The 12,948-nt window shown below is 36.8% G+C and overlaps 1 protein-coding gene across 1 annotated transcript in view; it reads right to left on the reverse strand.

The window, feature by feature from the left end:
- Positions 1–12,948, reverse strand: part of RIT2 (Ras-like without CAAX 2) — a 619,156-nt gene that overhangs the window by 421,299 nt on the left and 184,909 nt on the right. The window contains exon 3 of the mRNA XM_006835097.1: positions 7,660–7,672. Coding sequence (XP_006835160.1) covers positions 7,660–7,672 — 13 coding nt within the window. The remainder of the gene's footprint in view (positions 1–7,659; positions 7,673–12,948) is intronic.

The raw sequence follows: 12,948 nt of genomic DNA on the forward strand, positions 1-12,948 counted from the left end.
TTGCTAGGTGCTGGAGAAATACACACTCACACACACAATCTTTACACTTAGGAAGTTTATATCTTAATTAATGAAGGACAAATATATAAACACAGATGTGAATTGAAATGTGAAAGTCCAAAAATTTTACAGGGAAGAGACCCTGTCATCAAGGACTTCCGAACCTGAAATTGTGGGAACTGTTCTTTGCAGAGTGGAGACTCTAATGTGAATTTAGTTAATTCCCAGCCACTCTAAGTCCATTTAGCATGTGACCAACCATATACTCTTTGTGTTTTCTATTCCACCGGCCTTCGTACTTTCACTGATCATACTCTCACAAAAGAGAACTCTTGAAGAACCATTTGTAACTTTTTTGAAGATGACTGTGATTGTTTTGGGTTTTTGTTTTTCAAATCCACTGGGAAATAAACCTTGTTACTCTGAAAAGGGCTCTGTAATTCTAGGGTCACTTGTGATTCTTCCAGATTTCTTGTTTGTTTATTCAAATCAAAGTCCCAAAGACAAGTCTGCTGAGGCCAAGAGTACATTGTTTAATCTAGATGAGAATGACTCTGTGATCATCTGAGCCCTAGATAAGCTTGGCGAATGAAACATATATCAAATAAAGGCTTCTCTGAAGATCAGAAAACCACTTCAAAGACAGTTGTTGTGAATTGACTGGAAACTAAAGCTAGGCCCTCTATCCAAGATTTCTTTTTCTCTTTTAAAAAGTGTCCATCAGAACACACATTTCAGTGTTGGGAATCTAGGTCATTTTTCTGGCTTCCAAAGAAATGAACCATTTCTATTTCCTTGCAATAAACAATCTTCTCTTCTTTTTTCATCCATCCACCCCTTTTGAGGAGTCCTGATGTGGTGCTGTGGGTTAATGCATTGGATTGCAAGGTCAATTTGAACCACGAGGTTGGCAGTTAAAGCTCACCAATCGCTTGCTCTCAGAAACCCTATCCAGGGTCTCTATGAATCAGAACTGACTATGGCACTTAACAACAACCACCCTCTTTGATGAAGTCCTGGTGTGGCACTGCAGGATAAGCACTGGACTGCAAGGTCGACTTGAACTGCAAGATTGATGTTGTTAAGTGCCGTTGAGTCGACCGTGCTTAGGGTGTCCAAAGAGCAACTAGTGAGTTTGAACTGCTGACCTTGCAGTTCAAACCAACCTTGTGTCTAGTGCTTATCCTGCAGTGCCACACCAGGACTCCAAAGGCCAGTTTAAAGTCACTAGTTGCTCCTTGAGAACCTTATACAGGGTTACTTTGAGTCGGAACCGACTCGACGGCACTTAACAACAACAAACCCCCTTTGAAACTCACAATGCAGAAATGCTCTGAGAGAAATATTCCATTGATTGCATATAACACCTCCCTGAATTTCAAATTCCTGTAGACCTTGCTCTGAAGTGAGCTTATTTATCTTCCCAAGCAAGTAGCCAAATAACGCAAATCCTTAGATAGCAGAAATGGTGGCAGATGTAGGCAATACAGAGTTTGCACAAGGAAGCACACTGGGGCCACAGTCTTGGAGACATTTACCTTCATAAAATTCATTTCAAACTGTTGATGCTTAATATAAGACTACTACTCCTCTTAGGATGTGTCCTCATTGTTCTCTGTTTCTAGCAGAATTTTATAAGAAGAAATCACAGATGGCCTGTATTTAAAGCTAAGATCCATCACTAATCTTCTGTCTTATACTATTAGTCAGCCACTGAAACATGTTTGTAAGATGGCGATAATACTACATGCTGCTCAGTGCATAGGAGCTCAGTAAGGGTCAACAGAAGTGATAGAGATGAGAGTACTCTTTAAAAAGAAAGCACAATTCAAATTAAAGGCTTATGATTTGAAAACGTTAGGATTACTTCATATGAATTATGAAAGTATATTCAAGAAATCAAACAAATATTGCATTAGGCAAATTTTCTGTTAAAGAGCAGAGCTGTTAGTTTAAGGACTAAACTGTGACTGATCCAAGCCTTGGTATTTTCAGTTGTCTGGTGTAGGATCAGCACTAGACTGCAAACCACAAGGTAGGTAGTTCAAATCCACCAGCTTCTCTTCAGAAACCTTATATGAGTCAGAACCTACTCTATGACACTTAACGACAACAACAACAACATATGCATATGGAAGTTGGACACTGAATAAAGAAAGACCATTGAAGAATCAATGCACTTGAATTATGGTGTGGATGCACAACATTGAAAACACCATGGACAAACAAATTTGTCTAGCAAGAAGTAAAGCAAGAAAATTCCTTAGAAGCAAGGATGCAAGACTTCATTTCTTATCATTTGGACATGTTGTCAGAAGGGAGGAGTCCCTTCAGAAGACATCATGCTGGTAAAATCAAGTGTCAGTGAAAAAGAGGAAGACCCCTAACAAGGTGGATTGACACAGTGGCAGCAACAAATCTAGCAATGGTTGTGAGGATGGCTCAAGATTAAACAGTTTTTCCTTCTGTTGTACATAGTGTTGTTATGAGTGAGAACTGCTTGGATAACACCTAAAAACAACATTGTTGAAAAATTCAGAGTTAGTACCTACCCACATAGAACTTGTGATTTTGGAAACATACATAAGAATAGACATATGCTCTGTATTTTAGTTATTTACTATGTTAGAAGCAGAAGACCCACAGTGGAGATAGTGTTGAGCTAGTAATCATCCCCAAAAAATGAGTGGAAAACAGTGTTTGGAAGATGGAAGACTGTGACAGCCAGAAAAGAAACGGCCTGCTGCCTACAGCCTTACATAATCCTGCCCCTTGCTCTACTTGACACACATGGTCACCATGAGTTGGAGTCTACGCAGTAGCCAACGTTTTTGTGTTTTTATTTTTTATTTAGCGTAAACATTCAATGAACTCCAATAAAAATAAATGCATTATGGGTGTAAAAGGTTTTCAAAACTGAATTTAGCTTTGAGCTGAATCAGGGTTTCAGAAAATACCCTCCTCCACAATGAAAATAGGATGTGAAGGAAAAAGTTCCATGAGAATATTATCCATGGAAATTCACAGAAATTATAGTACAGCATTTGAATGCATTCCCAAGTTGATAAATTGGGCAACTAAGTCAATTTTTTTTGAACTCTGGTGATTGGGGGGGCACCATTGATGATAACTGGGTTAGATAGCATTTTAAATTATCTCAAAACAAAATTTTTAATTAAAAAAGCAGCATCAATTTATGTGAAAATAAAATTAAAACTATATGGTACAAGTGTTCACTAGACAAAATAACTAATTTACATAACAATATCAAATAGTAGTGAGTTTATGATGTTATGAAAAATTTTAAACAGTACAGGAAGACTGTAAAATGGTACAATTAGTTTAGAAAATAGGACTATCTACTAAAGCTGACAATTAGTTTAGAAAACAGGACTATCTACTAAAGCTGACAATATACATAACTGGTGTGGTATATTGAACGATTGGTTCTAGTTCTTCTCAGTCAATATTATGTCTAAACCTTGTCAAGTCCTCATCTGAATCTGACTTGAATCTCTGGCAGTTCCTTGTCAGTGTATTGTTACAGCCATTTTAAAATTATTTTCAGCAAAATTTTTCTTGTATGTGATATTAACGACATTGTCCAATGATTTCTGTATTCTGTTGGGTAATGCCTCTTTAAGAATGGGCACAAATTCAGATGCCTTCTAATCAGTTGTCCAAGTAGCTCTTTTCCAAATTTCTTGATACAGATGAGTGAGTTCATCTAGTTCTATATCAGCTTGTTGAAAGATTTCAATTTGTATTCCATAAATTCCTGGAGTAAACTTGTTCTTTGCCAATGCTTCAGTACACCTTGGACTTCTTCCTACAGTACCATTGGCTCTTGATCATATGCTACCTCCTGATATGGTTGGATATCTACCATTTCTTTTTGGCACAGTGACTCTGTGTGTTTCTCCATCTTCTTTTCTATGCTTTCTGCATGATTCAATATTTTGCCCAAAGGATTCTTCAGTATTGAAAGTTGAGGCTTACATTTTTTCCTCAATTCATTCAGCTTGAGAAATGCTTTTCCCTTTTTGGTTTTCTAATTCCAGATCTTTGCACACTTCATCATAATATTTGACTTTGTTTTCTGGAGCTGCCTTTGAAATTCTCTGCTCAACTCTTTTATTTCCTCATTTCTTTCATTTGCTTTAGCATCTCTATGCTGGAAAGCAAGGTTCAGAGTCTCTTCTGATACCCATTTTGGTCTTTTTTTCTTTCCTGTCTTCTTAGTGACCTTTTGATTTCTTCCTGTGTAATGTTCTTGATGCCATCCCACAACTCTTCTGATTTTCTGTCATTAGTGTCTAATGCATCAAATCTGTTCTTAAAATGATGTCTAAATCAAGGTCAGACATATTCAAGGTCATATTTGGGCTCTCATAGACTTGCCTTAATTTTCTTCAAATTCAGCCTGATTTCACATATGAGTAATTGAAGAAATAGAAAGAGGGATTTCATAGCTGATATCAGATGTATCTTGGCTGAAAACAGAGAATATGTGACAATAACAATTTACGTTTGGTGTAAACACAAGTATAAATATGGTGGCATGTGCGACAGAAACACTCCAGAGTTCCCCAATAGTAACCAAAATATGCTCAGTGGATTACTGCAACTAAAAAAATTTAAAAATTAAAACTGCAATAAACAACATGTTAATTCTTAGAAATATAATGTTGAGTAAAATGCTCCAGATATAAAGGAATACATAGTTTATGTCTGTATGTTTATTTTTTTAAATGCAAATTCAAGTATATTTTTTTAAAAAATATACTTTGTTAATCAAGGTAAAGATTGCTTAGATATATTTGTTACTGTTGTTAAATACTTTCTAGTCAGTTCTAACTCATAGTGATATTTCTAGGGTTTCCAAGGAATGGCAGGTGGGTTTGAACCACTGACTTTCCAGTTTGCTTATTCTATAGAGCTACAGCAGGCTTTCTAGGTATATTTACTGCATAATAATTTATGTTTTTGCAAACTTTATCTGAACTTGTTTTTTCTTTTAATTTTAAATAGTTTTAAAAGGAGAATATTATAAATAATTTAATAGTAAGAAAAGGATAACATATCCAGACATAGTTTTCTGATTGTTTAAATTCTTTATGGTCACACAGTATTAACCTGGCATGAACCCACAACTTTGATTTCCCTTTTTTCCCTCTAATCTGTCTCCATTTTATCTCATATTGACAGTTTGTAGATGCCTATCCTGCATATTGAATAAATATGTTGCTGGCAATGCTGATACATTTGGTCTAGGGGGAAGATAACAGAATGATGTCAAAGAATCTTTCTGTCCAAAATAATCTTTCCCATTGGCCTTGCATGATGTACACAATTCCACCCTTCAGCCTCATTGCTTCTGGTTAAGATAAGCTATTTTGTTTCTAGGAATCTTCTATTAAGATGCAATAAAACTACAGGAGAGGTAAAATATTAAGCTATTATCTACCACAAACACCTTACCCTGAGATTACTTTTACACAAAATTAGCTGTCACAAGAGAAAGCAGAAAGCAGTGCCCCAGGGGAAGATCAGCAGAGATGATAAAGAGAATGGAAGGAGAGGATAAACAATCCTAGGTTTGGGTGCAGAGACAGGAAGTGCTATGAATTGGGGAAGAATGAGTTGTAGGAGGCATTTGGGCACCTGAGAATCAGCTAGAACCACATGTTGGGGTGTCTGCCTGCTGAAGAACAATATGTAAGTGGACAAGGTGCACTCTACTTTCTCACAACTGAAGACAAATTTAAGCTTTTTGTGTTTCAAACTTGTTTGAGTTTGGAGCTTTTTAACAACTGACTTTTTGCATATAAAATAACTCAACATAGAGGAACATGATACTCAGAATTCTCAAGTTGCCTTCTAGGAAGTCAGAGGATGCTTAATTTTGTCAGTCTCTCTAGGTAAAAGGCCAGCAGAAATAAAACGTCCTCTGCAGATGGAAAGCCTATATAGGGTCGCTATAAGTCAGAACTGCTTTGAGGACACTTAACAACAACAACAGATGGAGAAAACAGATGGGAACATTTGTTAGAAAGTGCAGGAGAAATATGAGGCACTCTGCTTCCATAAAGATTTACAGCCTCAGAACCCGTAGGGTAGTTCTATATAGAGTCAGAATCGACTTGACAGCAGTGCATTTGTTAAAAAATGGACTAGAAGAATGCTTTAAAATGTCCCTGTATATACAGATCACTTGGGAATCTTGTTAAAATTTAGATTCTGATTCAGTAGGTCTGGGGCAAGTTTCAGATCACATGTTTTAATAAGCTCTCAGGTGATATCCATGCTGCTGATAGAGGACCTAGACTAGCACAGCCCAATTGAGATAGAACGCAAGCCACAGATGTCAGCCACATGTGCACTGCAGTTTCTGTTTACTCCAGTTGCTTTCAGATCAACTTAGACTCATGATGACATCTTGAATGTTAGGATAGAAAATTATTTACATGGTTTTCAATGGCTTGGATTTTTATATTTTCAAAATTATATTATCAGACCTTCAGAGGCTCTTCTGGATAGAATTGGACTTTAGCTTTTCAGTTAGCAATTGAGTAAGTTAACTATTTGTACCACCCATAGACTACAAATTTTCTGTTAGAAATGGGCAAGCTAAATTCCAATGTAGTTGATTTAACATGATTTATCCAAAATATCATTGGGATGTGTAAGCAATATAGAAAACAAATTAAGGAGCCCTGGTGGTACTATAGGATAAGCAATTGGCAGCTAACTGCAAGGTCAGCAGTTCAAACCTACCAGCCATTCCTCTGGTAAAAGATGAGACTATCTGCTTCCTTAAATATATACAGTGCCACAGGGAGGTATCCAAGGGCTAAAAGGGACAAAGGTAAATAGTGATATATACACAACCTTGGGACAACAATGTTCTGTGGATAGGTACATGGACAGAGACACAGGCTGAATGGGTAAGGGAGGAAGAGTAGGAGTATACCCACAAATATGGAAGAGTTTGAAAGTAGATATTTGTATCCTTCCTGCAAAAACAACTATGAATGTGGTAGATCATACAGCAAGAAAAGCTATGAAAACTTCTTAGATATCATCAAACATCTTAAGACAATGAGTTGCTCAACCTGGAGGCACAGGTTCATAGTTTCAGGGGACACCATGATCAATTGGCATAACAGTCCACAGAAACTGTGTTCTACTTTGCCTACTTTGGTGAGCAACATCTGGCATCTTAAAACTTCATGAACAGCCATCTAAGATGAGCCAGTATCTTGCTGTATTGTTTGATGACCTGGGGACTTCTTTGACTTCTCTGCTTATGAGCCAGCAGCCCGCCTTCTTACCTCCCAATCTTGGATTCATCAGCCTCTGTAACCTGTGAATGATCTGCCTGTCATCTAAGCTGCTGATCTTGGGTTCATCAGCCCCTATAACTACATGACTCAGAAAAAAAAAACTTTAACCTGACATCTGTCAATGGATTTGGGACTCACCAGCTTCTATAACCATGTGAGCTAGTTTCTTTATGTACAGCTCTCTATATATACACATATGGAGTCATGCTATAGTTCTGTTGCATAAGCACTGGACTGCTAACCATGAGGTTGGCAGTTCAAACTCACCAGTCATTCCCTGAAAGCCCTATACAGGGTCACTATGAGTCAGAACCAACTTGAAAGCACTCAACAACACCAGCAATATATACATACGAAGTCCTGATGCGGTGTTGTAGGGTAAACACTGGACTTGTAACTGTAAGGTTGGCAGTTCAAGCCTATTAACTGCTCCTCAGAAACCATATCATGGTAGCTATGAGTCAGAACTGACTAGATGGTACTTAACAACACTTGTAACATATATACATAAATGAGCATCACTGACTTTGCTCCTCTAGAAAACCCAACATAAGGCAATCTCCATATGGGGCAGGGATTAGACATTTTCTGAATAGTCCTAAACTATGAGGAGGAGAGACAGTGGAAGTATTTGATGAAACTTCAATGGAAAATATTTTACCTCAATATGTTATTGATCTTGTTAGTTGCCATTGAGTCAATGCTGATCCATGGCAACTCTATGTGTGTTCAATTGGAACTGTGTTCTATAGGGTTTTAAGACTGTGATCTTTCAGAAACAGAATGCTAGGTCTGTATTATGAGACGTCTCTGGGGGCTTTAGAACCAGTAACTTTTCAGTGAGTAGTCAAACACTTAATCATTTGTGTCTACCACAACATGCATAGGTAAAGGAACAGCTAAAAGATAGGATGAGTTGTTTTGAAATAAAGTGAGTACAGGCAACCATGGGTAGGATAACAGCAAGATGTTTAGAGGATTCAAACATAAAATGGGTGGTTATATTTTTTTAAGATTTCTTCCATCTCATTAAAAATGAATTATAAAAACTGAGTTGGCCCATAAAATTATACTTTTCAGAAGATAAATTAAATGAGAAGTAATACTTGGGCCAAAAAACATTTTGAGTATTACCAACGACTTGAAATTTTAATTTACTTCTCTTAGACTTTAATTTCTTAGTTTCTACTATGAAGTAGAATCTGCTACATATTCTAATTTAACTTGTTTTGTATCTTTATTTAACAAAGGGTCATTCACTAGTTAACATAACTTTTTTTTTTTTTTTTTAAACAGAAAATTAACAATACATTTCCTTTCTAGTGTGTGTTTGCATGTATGCAATAAGACTGAAATTCCAGGCTTTCAAAAGGTATGAATCATTCAAACAGCCTTCCTCTATATCAAGTAATTTTTTAAAGTATCATGTATTCAATTATCACCGCCTACTTGTACACAGACTCTTCATGGAGCAGGTGGGAGAGGGGATTGACTGCTCTAGCTAAGATCTGAAAAGTTTGAGTATTGAGACATTTTAGGTCTTTATTTGGAGAAGAATATTTAATCTATGATTACTTCCAGAACTGGTAAATATATTCTATGACAAGTTGAAAATAAGGTTACAGGTGTATTTAAGATTACTTTTTTAGGTAATTTTAGAATTTAGAGATTATTCTGAATTATCTCCAGTTCAATGACACATTCACACACACATTCACATTTATGTTATTCCCCATATATCCATCCAGATTTGCACAGTATGGTCCAGCATTTTCATTGCTGTTGTTATGTGCTGTCAATTTCGTTCTGACTCCCAGTGACCAGTGACCATGTATAGTGCTTATAAACAGCAGTTTGTTGGATTGAACCTCCAGACTTTCAGTTAACAGTGCAATGCTTACCCCACAGTGCCACAAGAGGACTCATTTAGAATTGTGTACCTCAATAGTTGCTATCCTACACCCCATTTGGAATGTAGAGTACCTTGATCCTCCTCAAAAATATTTGACATCACCTCCCTGAATGGTAACAGAGTCTTTCTTTCTCTCTATTTCTTTTGTGCCTCATTTAGGAGGTTGGGACAAGGTTCTAGGTATGGCCTACATTGCTTTTTCACAGGATCACTCTTTCAACTGACCAAACACTACAATGACGATTTTGATTAATCTGGAGTTCGTTTCTGGTAAAAACACTACTTCTTGATGAAAAAGGTTTTATTTCATGTTATTGTTTATAATTTTGTTTGGTAGGTAGGGAGCATGAAAAAAAAAAAAATGGTTCTTTAATAAAAATAGCCAGTTATGGTAGTGTTTCCCATTCCTATTTCCTATGCCTAAATCCACATGTCTGTCACAAAGTGGCACATTCGCCACAGGTCAGCTTTCCATGTCTTGCTTTGATTAAGTCTACCTCATTCAGAACTGCAGTTAGAACTGTTTTATGGAAATGTGACCCACAAACCTTGCTGTGTAACACTTTGGAGCATTTCCAATGATCTCAATGGGCACTACAAACATTGTAAAAGAATTTTCAAAAAGTGTTGACTTTAAAATATTTCTTTTTCTTTTTTAGTTAGCATAAACCACATAGCAGGACTTTCCAGTAAGCAGATTTAAATCTACTGGGAGAACTTAACTGCCCCCAATGTGCCCTATGCATTCTTGGAAGTACAGTTAATCCATTTTGCTGACTTTGGGATTTGCTCTTATACTGATCTTCCCTCTGGAATGCCCTTGTAGCATCCCACTCATTCCTCCAGGACTCAAGATAAGCATACCCTTCTCTTCCACGAGACCATTCACTAGATCAAAGTAATAATTACCCTTCGCTACTCTCACTCACTGGTGGTCTTTTACTGTAACATGTTGCACATCACATTTATACTATAATTACTGATGTTGGCTATTATCTTCCCCATTAAGTTTTCAGATCTGCATGCAAAGTACTGCATCTGCTCATCTTCATATATGTTCATAGCATTAAATATATTGCCTGGTGGAGAAATTTATGTTATGTGCCATGGAATCGATTTTGAATCATAGTGACCCTGTACAGGGTTTCCGAGGCTGTAAATCTTTATGGGAGCAGAAAGCCTCATCTTTCTCCCACAGAACAGCTGGTAGTTTCAAACTGCTGATGCTGAGATTAGCAGGCCTATTCGTAACCACTACGCTACCAGAGCTCCTTTGGTGGAGAAAAGGTAAATCAAATTACCAAAAACAGGGTCAGACAGCAGAAAGAAGACTGCCAGAATATCTAAGCTCAGAGATTTCTTGACTGTAGGCTTTGAAACAAGTCACTGCAGTCCTAAGATATTTAGTTTCCTCATAATAATCTGTATTACAACATTTGATATGGAAATCTGAATTTGTATACTAGGGCATTTGTTTATTAAGGAATAATCTGAGCATACCACAAATTTCATGATTTTTTTTTTTTTTCCCCCCGAGGGGGACTAATTTATCCTTGAGAAACACAAGGTAAAGGCAGAAAACATGAACATGAACAGAGCTGAGTAGAAACATAAAATATACACATTTACCATATACAAACAAACAAATCTCAGACTTCTACCAACTACCACCCACCTGCATCTGGTGTTATGACTTTCTATCCAACTTCAGATTTCTTTCTTTTATGCATTGAATTATGCCTTTCCAAATTCTAACTCCTATACCTGCCACTAGAGTCCTGGTCTGGCACTATACAATAAGCACTGGACTGCTAACCTGAAAGTAAGCAGTTCAAAACTGCCAGTCACTATAAGTCAGAACTGAATCAATGTCACTTAACAACAACAAATACCTGTGGTTATCATCACATTTGGGAATGAGTTTTATTTGTTATGTTAATTAGTTATCATTAGATTGTCCTAAATCAATCTATTTTGAGATAGAAAAACAGCAATTTGAGCAAATAATAGTCAAGTAAGCAAAACTGGGGGGAAACAGATGCCATACCTCATGAAGATTATCAAGAAACCAAGAAACAGGACCTATCCCCAAAGCTGACAGAGAAATTACTAGTGAAGATTCTTTTTTACAATTTTACAACTTATTTTTCCTTTTTTGTAAAAGATACAATTTTACAAGACTTTCTAACTGCATTCCTTCCATTGTCCACTTCATCAAGCACACCTGAGTTATTATCAAGGTTGCTATTATTTTGTGTCATTGAGTCAGTTCTGACTCACAGAAATTCTATGTCCAGCATAAGCACTGGTCTGTCCAGTGTCATCCTCATCAGTGTTATGTTTGAGACCATTGCTGTCGGTCCATCTCACTGAGAGGCTTCCTCTTATTCATTGACCCACCACTTAGCCAAGCATGATGTCCTTTACCATGGACTAGCCCTTCCTAACAAATTCAGTTAATGAGGGTGAAGTCTCTCCATCATTCAGAAATAAGATGAAGCTTCATATTTCTTCCAAAACAAGTTTGTTTGTTCTGGAAGTCCATGGCATGTTCAATATTCTTTGCAAATACCATAATCCTAATGCAACAATTCTATTCTATTCTTCCTTATTCATTGTCCAGCTTTCACATTAATATGACACAATTGAAAATACCATAGCTTGAGTCAGGCTCACCTTAGTGCTCAAGGTAACATCTTTGCTCTTTAATACTTTGTTGTTGTAACACAATTGCCTAATGCAATATGTCCTTTGATTTCTTGACTGCTGCTTCCATGAGTATTGTGTATCAAGGTAAAATGAAATCTCTGACAACTTCAATCTTTTCTCCTTAATCATGATGTTATTTATAGGTCCCCCAGTGAAGATTTTCATTTTCTTTAAGCTGAGGTGCAATCCATACTGAATGTTATAGTTATTGTTGTTATTGTTAAGTGCCATCAAGTTGGTTCTGACCCATAGCGACCCTGTATAGGGTTTCCCAGGAGTGCTTGGTGACCTTGCAGTACAGTGCATAAGTCCTCTTTGCTTCCAGCAAGCAAGGTAGTGTCATCTACATATCACAGATTATTGATGAGTCTTCTTCTAATCCTGATACCACAATCCTTTTCATATAATCCAGTTTTTGAATTATTTGTTCATCATACAGATTGAATAAGTATGGTGAAAATATCCAACACTGGCACACATCTTTCCTTATATTAAATCACTCAGTATCTCCTCATTTGATTAAAACAACTGCCTCTTGGTCTATGAACAGCTTCCTCATGAGCACAATTATGAGTTCCAGGTTTCCCATTCTTCACAATGTTATTCATACTGTATTATGATCCACACAGTCGAATGTCTTTGCATAGTCAATAAAATACAAGCAAGCATCTTTCACAGTAAAGTGACAGATTTCTTATAGTCTTTATGTTTTTCCTGACTATTTAATATGTGTAGAACTGTGCTTTTGTTGCTAGTGTTATTGTCATTGTTAAGTGCCATTGAGTCATTTCCAACTCATAGTGACCCTGTATAGGGTTTCCATGAATTAACTGATGGGTTTGAACTGCAAACCTTGCAGTTAGCAGTATAAGTGTACCCTACAGCACCACTCAAAAATCCTCACCACTGGATGAATAAGCAACATTCTTATCAATGGAGAAAAGACTGAAGTTACAAGGACATCATTCTTCTTGGAGCAAC

This window comes from Chrysochloris asiatica, unplaced genomic scaffold (genome assembly GCF_000296735.1).
Source record: "Chrysochloris asiatica unplaced genomic scaffold, ChrAsi1.0 scaffold00015, whole genome shotgun sequence".
NCBI lineage: Eukaryota > Metazoa > Chordata > Mammalia > Afrosoricida > Chrysochloridae > Chrysochloris > Chrysochloris asiatica.